Raw genomic sequence first — 16546 nt, forward strand, 5'->3', positions numbered from 1 at the left:
TAAGCGTCTCTAGAAAATTGTTATTCCACAAAAACGGTTCAAAACATGCATAACTTTCAATGTCTTATCTACGTCATTATTACCGTAGAAAACATGCATGTAATATCGCCAGCTACGACAAAATCATTATAAATCAACCAAATATAATTTCCTAACACGAAATAAAACCCATTTCGTGACACAACTCCCTTATTTTTCAAAGCTCGGCCCCCCGAGCGTCATTTAACAACATCAGACACTGCAGCACGAAATAAATCGTATCTGTATATCAAACTATGCATTCTGTCTTTTCTCCACAAACAAAAATGCATAAAGGAGTCCTAAAACAACTAGTGTTGAGGTTCAACAAAACACAACAGCTAAAGTCCAAAGTAAACTCTTAAATAACTCGGCATGAAGAATAATGTCCAAGGTACATGGTGACATGCTGTTCTTGTCCTGTCCTTAGTTTTCTTAATCAGCATCCTCGTCATCGTCTCTGGTTGGTGGGTTGGAGGCGGATGAGTTGTACTGCCACACGTCTCTTGCAGCACCAGTGTATGGTTTGAGTCGATCTGCATGGACAATAAATGGATGTGATCTTGGTGAAAGTTGCAAGCGAAAAGTCACATCGGACAGTTTAGTGACCACCAAGTATGGTCCAAGCCATCTGGGTTGGAGCTTTGGTGCGAGTCCCTTCTCTCTAGTCTTCTTCCTCATCCACACAAACTCTCCAGGGTGAAATTGGACTGATTCAGTTGCTTTGTCATAGTGTTGCTTCTGGCGACTAGCTGCCTCTCTCAGAGAATTCCGAGCCTTTTCATGAACATTTCTCATAATCTCACGAAGCTTCAAGGCATAGTCTGTGTCCAGATCTTCAGTAGTGCCTGGTATTGGTGGAATTGCAAGATCAGGTGGTAGAACCACTTCACGCCCCATCATCATCATACTGGACGTTTCACCGGTAGATTCCTGTGGGCAGCTCCTGTATGCGGCAGTGGCAAAAGCAAGGTACTTGTCCCAGTCCCTCTGGTGAGCTGCTGGGTCTAGCATGGATGCTATGGTGTCAATCAGGGTGCGGTTATACCTCTCGATCATTCCGTCTGACTTTGGGTTGTAGGGGGGTTGTTCTGGTTTTGGATATCCCCATCAGCTTACAGACTTCACCAAATACTTCGGATTCGAAGTTGCGTCCCTGATCAGAGTGTAAATATCTGGGCACAAATATCGAAAAATTCTGCAGATTTCGCAAGTCTTGCTTTCTTCTCCGCAACAGTCTTGGCTTTCTCATTTGGTACAGGAAATGCTTCCACCCATTTGGTGAAATAATCTCCGACTACTACAACATATTTGTTGCCCTCAGTGGTTTCTGGTAGTGGTCCAAGGATGTCCACTGCTACTCTTTCCATAGGATAGCCACTAATCCTCTGCTGGAGTGGTGCTCTTCGTGTCCTGGTAGGGAGTTTCCGCCTGGCACAGACATCACATTGGCGTAAGGCTGAACGAAGGTCAGCAGTCATCCCTACCCAAAAGTACTTCCGCCTTGCACGCCCCAAGCACTTGGAAAGGCCAAAGTGCCCTGATAACTTTGCAGCATGGACAAGCTGTACTACTTCTGGTACCATTTTCCTGGGCACGACCAACTGCCACGTGATCGTTTTACCGTCATTTGATTCCCATCGTCGGAAAAGCACTCCTTCCTTCAGTTCTAAAGCATCCCAATGTTCTAGTAGATGTCTAGAAGCCATGGAACATGTGCATGCTTCATCTTGATTAGGCCTGTTGCCAAGTGTCTTGGCCATGTAGATAGGACGTATGTCCTTGTCTTCTTCTTGCCAGTCAGCTTTCTCCCGTGAGCTCCGGTCAGTGATGGTTTCAACCATTTGAACAACCTGTTCCTGAAGGTCGTCCATTCTAGGCAGCTGGTAGGCATCTTTAATCGTCTCTGCATTGAGTTGACGGTAGTCAACACACAATATTTGGCTGCCATCTTTCTTTTGACCAGTTCGATGTTGGATGCCCATGGGCTAGTCACTGGCTCAATCAGGCCTTGAGCTAGTTGACTCTTTACTTGCTCGTCTATTTCTTTCCTCTGCGTCAGGGATGTCTCCTCTGGGCTTGACATATTGGTTTCGCAGTACCAGTATCTATGCCATGTTGGACAAAACTGGTCTGTCCAAGATCCGAAGGTCCTGTAGAGAAAACATCTGCATTCTCAACCAGCAGTTCTTTTGTCAAATCATGGCATTGGGCTGGCACTTCGTCAGTACTGCGAACAAAGAGGTCCTTCAAATGTTCTGGTATGTCTTTGTTGGTATTGGTCTCAGTTGGCTCGGCAAGGTTGCACATTCCATGCTCACTTCTTCCAGCCCTGACAATGAAGCAATGGCGGTGCCTGCCTTTATGATCCTTTGTTCCTTGGTTGGGTTGAAAACCCGAACAGGTAATACATCTTTGTCTGCCTTCACACAACATCTGGCGACGATGAGTCCTTTCTTGATTAGTTCTGTTGGATTTGCAGGTGGTTCTACTAATCCATCACCTAGTGACACTTTTCTGCCTGTAACTCTACCTGCTAATACCATCTCGTGTCCTGGAGGAATTGAATAATCTTCTCCCGCTACTATCCTCCTGCAGAATGATTCTCCGTTACTATCTAGGCATGGAATTATGCCATAATTGGTCCTCAATTCCATCTTTTGGCAGTCTAACACAGCATTGATTTTGACTAGGAAATCTAGCCCTAAAATGCCCTCATTCTTTAGACTAGCCACTGTAGCCATTGTAGTGACGACTATATCTCCAATCTGCACTTCCAACATTGACTTTCCTCTGATTCTCAATTGAGATCCATCTGCTTGTAGTACAACACTTGTCACTGGTAGTAATTCTGGTCTTCTGATTTCCTCTATCTGGTCAAACACTTTCTCTCCAATGAGAGTGTTGGTAGCTCCAGTGTCGACCAGTAATTTCAATTCTTGTCCATTTACTTTGCCTTGAAGGTAAAGCCCTTTTCTCTTGGTATCTAGAGTCGCTCCGACTCTGGTTTGTTCCTCTTTCTTTTGTCCTCTTTTATTTTGTTCATCTAGAGTCACTCCGACTCTTGTTTGCTCCTCTTTTTCTTGTTCCTTTGTTCCTCTTTTCTCTTGTCCATCTAGAGTCGCTTCGACTCTGATTTGTTCATCTGTTTCTTGTTCTCTTATTCCTTTCTTGTCTTGTCCATCTAGAGTCGTTCCGACTCTGATTTGTTCCTCTTTTCCTTTTATTTCGTTCATCATTTCCCTTTCGGGTACTTGTAAAGCTGCTGTTCTTCCTTTTATTTTCTTTGGATATGGGCAGTTGTTCCTCCAATGCCCCAATCCATTGCAGTTGAAACATCTTTGTTCCTCTTGTTCATCAATCCTTGATTTATTTGGTTCCTCTCTTTTTCTGTGTGGCTCAAAGCCATCTTTTCTCGATTCCTGATATTTGGTCCTGATTTTTGTTTCCTTTTTCTTGTCTCTTTCATCCAAGGCGTCTATGACAGCCTTTACTATCTTGTCGATAGTTGGATTTCTTGGTTGCTTTTCCTCCACTGCTGCAACCTCACACTCCTGCTCTTCCAGAGCTCGGCTGTACCTTATGACCCGCTTCACTTCATTCCTCTGACCCTCCTTTCTCAGAAAGGCCTCTGTGTTTAAAGCAGCTTCCACAGCATCATCCAATGTGCGAGGTTGAGCACGGAACAATCCCTCTCTTATTTCTGGTGTTACTATGGCATCTAGGAAATGCCCTCGGGCAAGCCGATCTTGCCCCTTTTCATCAAATTCGGGATACGCCAATCCACACAGTTCCCGTATTCTTTGTCCTAACTCCTGGAGGCTTTCCTTTGATTGGCGACGACGTTGCCTCAACTCCGCCAGGTATACCTCAGCTTTGCCTCCTAGGCCAAACCTGTTTCTGAGCCTGTATACCAACTCGTCGTATGTCAACACCACTCCAGGTTGTTGGGTCAACAACTTCACAGCAGGGCCCCTTAGACTTGCAGCAAGAAACTGAACTGCTTCCCTTTTTGTCCATCCGTTTACTCCAGCACAGGCCTCAAAGTGATGCAAATAATCTTCGACAGGTGTACGTCCATCAAATCTGTCCGGTACCAGATGTGGTCGTCTGCCAATCATAGCATCAAAATTTGCCATCCCCGCATCCTGAATATGTGGGGAAAACTGTGGGGGTGTAGATTGAACACCGGGTCTTGCAGTAGATGATCGTCTCATCTGCTCTCTGGGCGTTGAGCTGAATCCAGCCTGCTGTGCCCCTTCCATCTGTGAGTCATTCCTTGGTCCTCTGTCCGCTTGTCCACTCACAGTTTGGGGAATATCCTGTCCACTTGATTCTGCACCGGGTGCTTGTCTTATGGACAATCTTAACTGCTCCATCATTTGGTCAATCTCTGTCATGCTCCTCTCTAAGTGCGCCATCATCTCTCCTGGCGTCGGTCGATACTGCATATTTCCTTGTTGTGCCATTGTCACTGGATCCCACTTCTGACACCACTTGTGACGGAACCGCTCGGCGGCGGCGTGGGTTCGGTCCGCCGGCAGCTCGCTCTTGTCAGGATGCCTGCCGCCGGCGGGTGTGTCGCCGCGTCGATTTCCAAACTCTAAGTCGTGGATCCGTTTGGCAGAGATATACTGCCGCAGTTGACACTTGCACACGCCTCGATCCTGTCAGTACCACCACCAGGCAACCTCCAGACGGCGACACTCTTTGTTATCAGCTCCAAAAGCTCACCAGACCATATGCATCTGATTCCTGTAGTTAAGCTCCTACGACCATATGCATCTGATTCCTGTAATTAAGCTCTCTCGACCATAGGTATGGGTTTCTCTGTAGTTAAACTCCTACGACCATACCCATGGACTCTGTTAATTTCATCCGTCGTCTGCTTACGACCAGCTACTACGTCTGTTCAGTACAGCAACCACGTCTGCTCCGTACTGCAACCACGTCTGAATTTCCGTACTGCAACCACGTCTGTTCAGTACACGACCACGTCTGATACCGTACTGCAACAACGTCTGTTCAGTACTGCAACCACGTCTGTTCAGTACCACGACCACGTCTGAGTCCGTACTGCAACCACCGACATCTGTTCAGTACTGCAACCACATCTGTTCAGTACCACGACCACGTCTGAGTCCGTACTGCAACCACTGACATCTGTTCAGTACTGCAACCAAGCACGTCTGATTCCGTACTGCAACCACGTCTGTTCAGTACCGCAACCACGTCTGTTACCGTACTGCAACCAGCGACCTCTGTTCAGTACCGGAACGACGTCTGGTTCTTCGACCATATGTATGGGTCCTTCTGCAGTCAGGTTCCCACGACCACACCAATTGGCTCTGCTCTACTTGTAGTTTTTCCCGTTGTCTGCTCCGGACCTCCGACCGTCTGCTTCCAGACCAGCAACCATCCGCTTCAGACCAACCCGTCTGCTCCGGACCACCAGCCGTCTGCTCCAGACTCCGAACCGTCCGCCTCCAGACCAACCAGACTACCAAAGAGCAAGCCCTGGTATAGTCTCTTGCTGGCGTGCAAAAGACCCAACATACAAGGAAATCTAACCACAGTCGTCGCCTAGGATTCTAGGTTTCCCCGTGGAAAGACATGCGAACGATCATATAAATCATTTCGATCGCATCCACCAACTTTATTTATTGGATAGCGAATCCAAATCGATCTGCATACTTTACGTGCAATGCACCCCGTGGGCGCCGTATTTCAACAGATCATCGGCAAAGCCTCACGAGTACACAAACTTACTGTACTTATGCATTAATTATACAATATCTGTTATAGTTAACCTCTGTTACAATCTTAAAACAGCTATAACTTTGGTCTCCAAAACCGGATATGCATGAATGACATATCAAATTAAAGCTTTCATTTAGATCAAGCTAGTGATAACCATAATAATCAGTTAAGCGTCTCTAGAAAATTGTTATTCCACAAAAACGGTTCAAAACATGCATAACTTTCAATGTCTTATCTACGTCATTATTACCGTAGAAAACATGCATGTAATATCGCCAGCTACGACAAAAACATTATAAATCAACCAAATATAATTTCCTAACACGAAATAAAACCCATTTCGTGACAATATGTATGTATGTATGGTGTGTGTGTGTACGATATTATGTACTGCACATGTAATCAACCAAGTCCACAGTGTTTTTCGCCTTGTTGTTGTTAACAAATAATTTTAATTTTCAACCCATCTGTAAGCACAGGTACACTAGCGCCCCCTCGTCTATGCATGGGTGACCTAGGCATTTATGTCCGAAATATCGGCACAATGTACCGTGCTGACCCGTATGATTGCATCTTTGAAATGGCTGGGCAAGCGCAACTAGTTGGAAGTGGGCTAAAGATAGCGGCTTGTTTTGGGTGACGATTTGTTCAAATGCCATTTTGACAAGAGTTACGACATACTTTTGTATATAATTACTGTTTTTTCATATGAGAAGGATGCACAGGAAAAATATTTCATATATGAGAAGTGAGATTTTATAGATAGAGTCAATGGCGAGAATAGTCAAATATGACTAATTGCCATCGAAATCCCCCAAATCGCCAAAAATGCAGAACCCGAGTGATTTCGTTCGCACAAGTGACCCAAGTGATTAGTATAAGCCCTATCAGTCAAGGAAACTCCCGCTTTTGCGAGAGCGACAGAATCTCGAATAACAGGGATTTGTGGTCGCATGACGTAATCTTTTAGGATCTCACCGAATAGCTCTCCTGTACAAAGTGAATGGGGTTTTCTGACATACCCTCACTAAAAAAATCATATAAAAAAGCACCACGGTGGCGGATTTTTATTTTCAAATATGTTAAAGAAAACTAAATTTCTCATCTATATTCGAAAAAAGAGAATTCGCCACCGTGGTGCTTAGATGCTATTGAAGAAAGAAGACACATTTATGATGAAAAAATGCAAGTAAAATTTCTCGTAAGAGGACGTTAGTCTCTGCGTTCAGCCTTTGTGCCGCGATACTCCGCTGCATGTTGTAGCCGAACGTGTAGTGTGTGTGTACTGCGTGTACAAAGTGTGCATAGAGCTATGGTACTACCATGCATGGACCTTCCATGACCATGTTGAAAGTTATTTTGGGTACGGCATTACATAATATCTGATAAGAAAGACTTGGAAAATATATTCGTTCCCATGGTACAGTGCATGTTTATATATAAACCTCTAACCAGCTCTCCGGCGGTTAGTGCTATCATGGGCTTAATGGAAAATGGACATGCAGTTTTCGATAATGTTCATAATCTAAACCATTGATCTCACAGTCCTGTTCACTGCTAGCATGGATCATGTCGAATGGAGAATGGTCATGATCATAATGACATGACATGACATCATGATATTGCTTTTAACTCATCTGGGCTGGACGTTTGGGGGAAGTTTGGACATGGATCGAGCTGACATGCAGACTTTTATAATGCACTTTATTTGGTGACCGCTAGCCCCAATACTTTGCAGTATGTTTGTTTTGAAGGTGAATACAGTATACTTTTTTCCAATTCGTTGGCTTCGTCAACCAGCCAATGATTGCATGTTTAATACGACGTACAGACCTGTATTTGTCATGTTTTGAAATTGCATATCGACTTGATAATTTCCATGACTTCCGCCGGCACTAGTGGAAATAATATTATAATGTATTGATCATGGATTGTGCAGCAGATCATAAGCTGAAGATGAATGCTCAGGAATTAACATGAAAGTTGGATATTACGGATATACATGACGGTGGATCCAAAAATATGGTCTAATTACGGCACATGATTAAGGGTAAGTGATGAACTAAAATCAAATTGAATGCTTGACAATAAATGAGAGAGAGAGGGGGGGGAGAGAGAGAGGCACATGTTTTACAGATAACAACAATGCACAGTTGTATACACGCGTACACATTTTCACCGCTCTTACCGAGTGTTTCGCACACATACATAAGGGTCTGAAAACAGCCGAGAAAGACTACACAGGGGAAGTTTTTCAGCGGTGATTCACGCTTCGGCGAACGCAACTATCTCGAAAAAGGGACATTTCAAACGATCTCGGAAAACCGGGAGTTTCCCTGACTGCCTATTCGGAGTCTCTATTCTGGACATTACAGGGAGAAAAGGGTTGTATATATATATATATGTATAAACAAATATATATATATATTTATATAATATATATAATATATATATATATATATATATATACATATATATATATATATATATATATATATATATATATTATATATATATATATATATGTGAGTGTGTGCGTGTGACAATTATGAAAAATATTTTCTGCAAAATACAAAATGGCTTGAATTTCTACGTTAATTGATTGGCAAAAGTGGTTATACGGAAAGAGGTAAAGGTGCTTGCACAGGGACCCCCTCCCATTTTTAACACAAAGAAAAATATAATTTTTTACATGTAGGCCGTATGTGTATACAAGCTAAGAATTCATATCATGCGGTGTCCCATTAATGTTGTCATGTGCTCTCAAATGGAATCTTTTACCTTTCAAATTGCATTTTTTTTTCGTTCGCATGCACCCGTGCAAAATAATGTATCTTAATTCACAATATATTTAGCTACGTTAAGTTAAATCGACCATATATCCAGACCCCTTTATGTCCTAAAAATATTTTTTTTATTTACGAAGGTCATCCTCAGCTACCAACAAACTGCTGGATAGAAAAACAGCGTATAAATTCAATAGTTAAAAAACACTTTCTTCTGTTACAAGTGGCGATGTACATCTTATAAATTCATTCGTAAAAAAAGGAAAAGTCACTTTTCTTCTACCGGTGATATCCCGCTTATAAACTAATTCGATGATAGAATCCCATTTATTCTGCTCTAACGTAACAGCCTAAGCAGATGTGAGCACACTCAATAATTAAACTGGCTTGCAGATTATGATTAGTGAACGGGGTTTTATCAATTTATTTCGATTGGTTAACGTGTGAATTTTGCGAAACGGGTCCAAACAATAAGTCCATGTCTTTCAGGCATCACTCTTTTACATGCATGTTTTTAGGCTCCAATAACATGTCTCCTCCTCTTTGGCACATGCCTTGAATTTTAATGTACGTATAAAAACAGAACAGATTTGGAATAATGGAGAACTGTTGTGCATTCTTTCCAAATAATTTATGTTTCTTATGTTAAAACGAATCCTATAAGATTTCTTTTAATTCACTCCACTGTTTTTTTTCTTCATATCACAAACACATTCTTATTACGATAACATAACTTAATAGCGCCATCTGTAATCAAGGCTCATTCATCTGCTTCCTTGTTAATTGGATATCGTTTTGGCAGTGACAAATATTCACACTGCTTCATAACTTCGTCTTCACCACTTGTAATTGAATGAAATCTTTTCCTAAAATGTGGCATTTATTTATTTTGGTTATCACCATCGGATCGGTGTTTTGTTCTCAAGGTAAGCATTAAATAGAATGAGTAGTCGTTTTAATGACAGATTCTCATATTATATCACAATAATCCTGTAAACTCTTGTATCATAATTGACAAATTTCTATTCTTACACGTTTCATTACATCGATATTTAATAACATTATGTTCATGGTTTCTGTCGTCATGGAGCAGCTATTAATAAATGCTTACAATAGTGGATGTGTACGTGTAAAGACTTTTATGACAGATAATCGCTAACATATTTTTTCTTTCTCTTTAATAATTTCTACTTTTTAGATATAAATAGGAAAGCAGATTCTGGGGACGACGTACATCTGAAGTGCATATTAACCAACGCAACCGAACAATTATTATTAAGTTATTGGGCGAGTGACGGCTCGTCGTTATTCAATTGGAAATCGGAGAAAAAAAGTTCAATTAATACAACGATCCACACTCTTGAAGTTAACCATGAGCCGGTCAGCATTTTGACACTGAACAACGTTTCACTTGCCAATGAGGGTAGATACACCGCTGTCCTGCTGTCTAATAACCACCGCAATGAGTGCAGAATCAACCTGACAGTGAATGGTAGAGATTGAACTTTTTGTTTAAGAATTACTAGTACAGTACACATTTATTACATAGATACATACACAGAGGCCACATTCTAAGTTCCTAGTAACGAAAAGGAAACACTCCTAAATCAGGATCAGCATTTTTCTTTCAAAGGAATTAGCAGTCATACTTTCTTTGAAACGCAAACAACGGAAAAAACCCCAATAGGTTTCATTTGAATTCAACGGCGAAACTGGATAATTCTATTACCTATCACAAAGAAAATATAAATAAACAAGGACCTGCATCATATTATGGTTCAAGAACAAAATGGAACAGACCTCACCTGTCGGGTCCCATTGAAAAAATAATATTCGCATTAGAAATGTTATTCTTTCCAATCTTTATACTTTAAATATTAGCAAAATATTTATAATGAATTTAGCATCGGCACATTTTAGTTCGAACGAATTACTTACATGTGATGTTATTTAACCTATCTAGCCAGGATTTTTTAGGGAGATCATGTGGCCGGGGTAGGGTGCCTCCCGAGCCTCCTTGAATTCTCAGCCGTCAACCCCGCGAACGCGCCGAAAATGGGGATTCAAATTGTCTGGGATATAATCTACAAAAATGTATAATTTTTATTTTCATGCAAATTGCTATTTGTGTTAATTCATGCGTAATAAGTGTGCAAATCATTATTTTCCCTCTAATTCCCTAAGTATAAAGTTCGTAAAGCAGGGATCTCAAATGGTGGTGCACCTAGCCTTGCTGAGTAGCGCTTGGGAGCCGGTATGAAAAAAAAGTAAAAATAAGGAAAAACTGGTGAGAAAAAATTATCCCCCAGTAACCTGGAAAAAAGGATTTGATAATCATTTCAATTCAAAGAGAAAACAAAACTCTTTTCTTGACACTTAATTGCTGATTTTTTCAAATTTTGTCCAAGCATTCGATAACCCCATATGGAGGATCGATGATGTTCCTTTTATTTTATTCTATGCTGTACAAAGTTTATGTGCCACACAAGTGATTTGAAAACCCCTATCGTAGAATTTCTATTTCAACGGCGAGAAATTTTGCATATCCAGAGTATACGTTTTGGTTAAGAGTTAAACATCAAATAATATGATATCCAAAGAACATCCTAGTCATAAACGATTATGAATTTGGAACATAACAAGCAGAAACTTTTTTCCGTAGCCGATTAAAATCCGAAGTTTAAAAATGAAATACATGTATGCTCAGATGTATTGCCTGCCGTGCTTGCCTGCACGCTCTCTTGTTTAACACGAACTGGGTGAATGATACCGCACGTGATGTGTTGTAGATAGAGAGAGGGGCAGTTTGTGGCATTAGTGCAGTGCAACGCCTAATTTTCAGCCCTTGCAAAATCGGGGAACGTAACTTCAGCCACTGGCGTATAGATTAGGGTTGGGATTGGGGCCCCCAAAGTGTTTCACGGCCAAGAAAAAAAAGAAAAAGGAAAGAAAAGGAAAGGGAAAGAGTGGAACATTGTATTATTTTCTTAATATTATGTCCAAATATAGATTTTTGTATTGAAATGTTCAATGTTTTTGCTTCAGCTGCCATATCTAGCCCCTCATTTCTTTTTTTACTCATTACGCCACTAATTTGCTTCAACAAATTGATCTGGTGCAGAACAGTCTTAACCATAGTGGTATCATATGTTGTGAAGAAGTCACTGGTCATTTTTCTTTTAATGTTAATATTGTGTAGTTTGTTGGCATTTGTATTTCTTTTGTTGATATTAATCAGAGCCCCTCTGGGCAATTTAAAAGGCCTTATATTCCAAAACCTCTGGGGGCTCTGCCCCCTCGATCTCCACCAAGGGCCTCTGAACGCCCTCCGCTGATTCATTGCTGGTTTGAGTAATGGATACTGGAGCATTACAGATTCTCAACAAGAAATGCGGCGCTTCAAAAAAAAAAGGAATTGAGAATGGCTGTCGTAAAGTTTTAGTCTTTAGTAAAGAAACTCGTTGTGGTGTTCTCAAGAAATATCTTGAAAACTTGTTTATAATTACTTATGTATTTCTTTTTTTTAACCTTTTTATTTTTCTTTTTTTTTCGATGATTTCTGTAAGAGATTCTTTTTAGATAATAAACAGCATAAAATGAATCTATTTAGACCAGCAAAACTATAAAAAAGTCATACTTGTATACTTTTCTTCTTGAAAACACAATTTCCATTGACAATGTCCACGGAATCAGGTTTTTGATCAATGTTAGTCTGATTTTGGAACCATCCCAAAAGATGCGCAATACTTTAAAGTAAAAAGACCAGCGGTGCAGTCAATGTATTTCGTGCGGCAAAAAATTTGGGCGAATCTTAGTGTGTGTGTGTGTGTGTGGAGGGGGGGGGGCTCCGAGCCCCCCTGCTTAGATATGGCAAAGGATTCTGAGCTAAAAAAAAATTGCTTCGTTTCTATTATGTAGTTATATATATATATATATATATATAATATATATATATATATATATATATATATATTGTGACAGAACCGCTCGGCGGCGGCGTGGGTTCGGTCCGCCGGCAGCTCGCTCTTGTCAGGATGCCTGCCGCCGGCGGGTGTGTCGCCACGTCGATTTCCAAACTTTTAGTCGTGGATCCGTTTGGCAGAGATATACTGCCGCAGTTGACACTTGCACACGCCTCGATCCTGTCAGTACCACCACCAGGCAACCTCCAGACGGCTACACTCTTTGTTATCAGCTCCAACAGCTCACCCGACCATATGCATCTGATTCCTGTAGTTAAGCTCCTACGACCATATGCATCTGATTCCTGTAGTTAAGCTCTCTCGACCATAGGTATGGGTTTCTCTGTAGTTAAACTCCTACGACCATACCCATGGACTCTGTTAATTTCCTCCGTCGTCTGCTCACGACCAGCTACTACGTCTGTTCAGTACAGCAACCACGTCTGTTCAGTACCGCAACCACGTCTGTTACCGTACTGCAACCAGTGACCTCTGTTCAGTACCGGAAACTACGTCTGGTTCTTCGACCATATGTATGGGTCCTTCTGCAGTCAGGCTCCCACGACCACACCCATTGGCTCTGCTCTACTTGTAGTTTTCCCCGTTGTCTGCTCCGGACCTCCGACCGTCTGCTTCCAGACCAGCAACCATCCGCTTCAGACCAACCCGTCTGCTCCGGACCACCAGCCGTCTGCTCCAGACTCCGAACCGTTCGCCTCCAGACCAACCAGACTACCAAAAGAGCAAGCGCTGGTATAGTCGCTGGCGTGCAAAAGACCCAACATACAAGGAAATCTAACCACAGTCGTCGCCTAGAATTCTAGGTTTCCCCGTGGAAAGACATGCGAACGATCATATAAATCATTTCGATCGCATCCACCAACTTTAATTATTGGATGGATAGCGGATCCAAATCGATCTGCATACTTTACGTGCAATGCACCCCGTGGGCGCCGTATTTCAACAGATCATCGGCAAAGCCTCACGAGTACTCCAACTTACTGTACTTATGCATTAATTATACAATATCTGTTATAGTTAACCTCTGTTACAATCTTAAAACAGCTATAACTTTGGTCTCCAAAACCGGATATGCATGAATGACATATCAAATTAAAGCTTTCATTTAGATCAAGCTAGTGATAACCATAATAATCAGTTAAGCATCTCCAGAAAATTGTTATTCCACAAAAACGGTTCAAAACATGCATAACTTTCAATGTCCTATCTACGTCGTTATTACTGTAGAAACATGCATGTAATATCGCCAGCTACGACAAAATCATTATAAATCAACCAAAAATAATTTCCTAACACGAAATAAAACCCATTTCGTGACACAACTCCCTTATTTTTCAAAGCTCGGCCCCCGAGCGTCATTTAACAACATCAGACACTGCAGCACGAAAATAAATCGTATCTGTATATCAAACTATGCATTGTGTCTTTTCTCCACAAACAAAAATGCATAAAGGAGTCCTAAAACAACTAATGTTGAGGTTCAACAAAACACAACAGCTAAAGTCCAAAGTAAACTCTTAAATGACTCGGCATGAAGAATAATGTCCAAGGTACATGGTGACATGCTGTTCTTGTCCTGTCCTTAGTTTTCTTAATCAGCATCCTCGTCATCGTCTCTGGTTGGTGGGTTGGAGGCGGATGAGTTGTACTGCCACACGTCTCTTGCAGCACCAGTGTATGGTTTGAGTCGATCTGCATGGACAATAAATGGATGTGATCTTGGTGAAAGTTGCAAGCGAAAAGTCACATCAGACAGTTTAGTGACCACCAAGTATGGTCCAAGCCATCTGGGTTGGAGCTTTGGTGCGAGTCCCTTCTCTCTAGTCTTCTTCCTCATCCACACAAACTCTCCAGGGTGAAATTGGACTGATTCAGTTGCTTTGTCATAGTGTTGCTTCTGGCGACTAGCTGCCTCTCTCAGAGAGTTCCGAGCCTTTTCATGAACATTTCTCATGATCTCACGAAGCTTCAAGGCATAGTCTGTGTCCAGATCTTCAGTAGTGCCTGGTATTGGTGGAATTGCAAGATCAGGTGGTAGAACCACTTCACGCCCCATCATCATCATACTGGGCGTTTCACCGGTAGATTCCTGTGGACAGCTCCTGTATGCGGCTGTGGCAAAAGCAAGGTACTTGTCCCAGTCCCTCTGGTGAGCTGCGGGATCTAGCATGGATGCTATGGTGTCAATCAGGGTGCGGTTATACCTCTCGATCATTCCATCTGACTTTGGGTTGTAGGGGGTTGTTCTGGTTTTGGATATCCCCATCAGCTTGCAGACTTCACCAAATACTTCGGATTCGAAGTTGCGTCCCTGATCAGAGTGTAAATATCTGGGCACCCCAAATCTGCAGAAGAATTCTTCCACTAGCTTCTCCGCAACAGTCTTGGCTTTCTCATTTGGTACAGGAAATGCTTCCACCCATTTGGTGAAATAATCTCCGACTACTACAACATATTTGTTGCCCTCAGTGGTTTCTGGTAGTGGTCCAAGGATGTCCACTGCTACTCTTTCCATAGGATAGCCACTAATCCTCTGCTGGATTGGTGCTCTTCGTGTCCTGGTAAGGAGTTTCCGCCTGGCACAGACATCACATAAGGCGGTGCTGCACCATCCCGAGTTTGCTCAATCTCGAGATTTTAGCCCGATCAGCCCTCTTCGCGATTAATCTCGAGATTCAAGAAACCCCGTCTCCACCATCGCACGAAGAGCGATTCTTGCTCGAGCGAGGCAACAAGCCCGATATTCCGAGCATGCGCACTTTCGATCTTGGAGTTTCAACGGCCCGCGCTTTTGAATAACTTCCCGCGATATGCAATCAAGTACATGTACTCTTTCGCCGAATTCGACCGTTGTTATGCAACAATCCTCTCAGCTCAGCCGCGCTATAATTATAAGCGAGTGAAGTATTCTTCGTTTAATATGATGGCGGACTCCGAGGCAACGACAGAGGGGGGGGAGGAAAGAAATGCTATTTGCTCACATTTTGCGAAGGAATAAGACGACAATGCTGTCAGTATTGTTATTGACTATGACCATCGTCGATAATGAGCGCCTAGCTCCCCCATCGGTCTGGTCTCTCCCAAAATCCATTCACGGGGGGCTTGACACCATCGTTGCTGATTGGGGAATTGATGAACGCTATGATAAAGTTGACTTTCGCATGCGTTCGGTATAATCGCTGTTTATGTTTTTACCAAGGCGGAAATGGAACGCGAATTGCATTATGGACTGAAGGTCATGAATAAATTAACCCGAGTCCAAACCCGAGTGCGTCTGCACCTACGAATTAGCGCGATAATTCGTAAATAGCGCGCTATTTTGCAAATAAACCCGAGTTGACTTGGGATTGCAATCTCGAGATTAATCCTACGAACTAGCGCGATAATTGCGTCTGCATTACAAACAATCTCGAGATTTTTCAGATCGGGATAATTTGCCGGATCAGAAATAGCGCGCTAATTTGAAAACTCGGGATGGTGCAGACGGCCCTATTGGCGTAAGGCTGAACGAAGGTCAGCAGTCATCCCTACCCAAAAGTACTTCCGCCTTGCACGCCCCAAGCACTTGGAAAGGCCAAAGTGCCCTGATAACTTTGCAGCATGGACAAGCTGTACTACTTCTGGTACCATTTTCCTGGGCACGACCAACTGCCACGTGATCGTTTTACCGTCATTTGATTCCCATCGTCGGAAAAGCACTCCTTCCTTCAGTTCTAAAGCATCCCAATACTCTAGTAGACGTCTAGAAGCCATGGACCAGGTGCAAGTTTCGTCTCGATTAGGCTTATTGTCAAGTTTCTTGGCAGTGTAGATAGGACGTATGTCCTTGTCTTCTTCTTGCCAGTCAGCTATCTCCTGTGAACTTCGGTCAGTTATGGTTTCGACCAGCTGTACCCGCTCTTGCATGTCGTCATTGGTTCGTCCACACTGTCGACATGGACGTCTCGACATACCATCTGCGTTGCCATGTTTACGACCTTCTCGATGCTGGATTTCAAT

The 16546-nt window shown here is 42.5% G+C and overlaps 1 protein-coding gene across 1 annotated transcript; it reads right to left on the reverse strand.

Annotated features, from left to right (window-relative positions):
* Positions 1-453: 453 nt before the first annotated feature.
* LOC121419685 lies at positions 454-1077 on the reverse strand. Its single transcript, XM_041614145.1, has one exon. The coding sequence runs from the start codon at positions 1075-1077 to the stop codon at positions 454-456; it is 624 nt and encodes a 207-aa protein (XP_041470079.1).
* Positions 1078-16546: the final 15469 nt, after the last annotated feature.

This window comes from Lytechinus variegatus, chromosome 8 (assembly GCF_018143015.1).
Source record: "Lytechinus variegatus isolate NC3 chromosome 8, Lvar_3.0, whole genome shotgun sequence".
NCBI classification, from domain to species: domain Eukaryota; kingdom Metazoa; phylum Echinodermata; class Echinoidea; order Temnopleuroida; family Toxopneustidae; genus Lytechinus; species Lytechinus variegatus.

Excerpts from the sequence above, each read along its gene's own strand:
- LOC121419685 (XM_041614145.1), bottom strand. The coding sequence starts at position 1,077 with ATGATCGAGAGGTATAACCGCACCCTGATTGACACCATAGCATCCATG.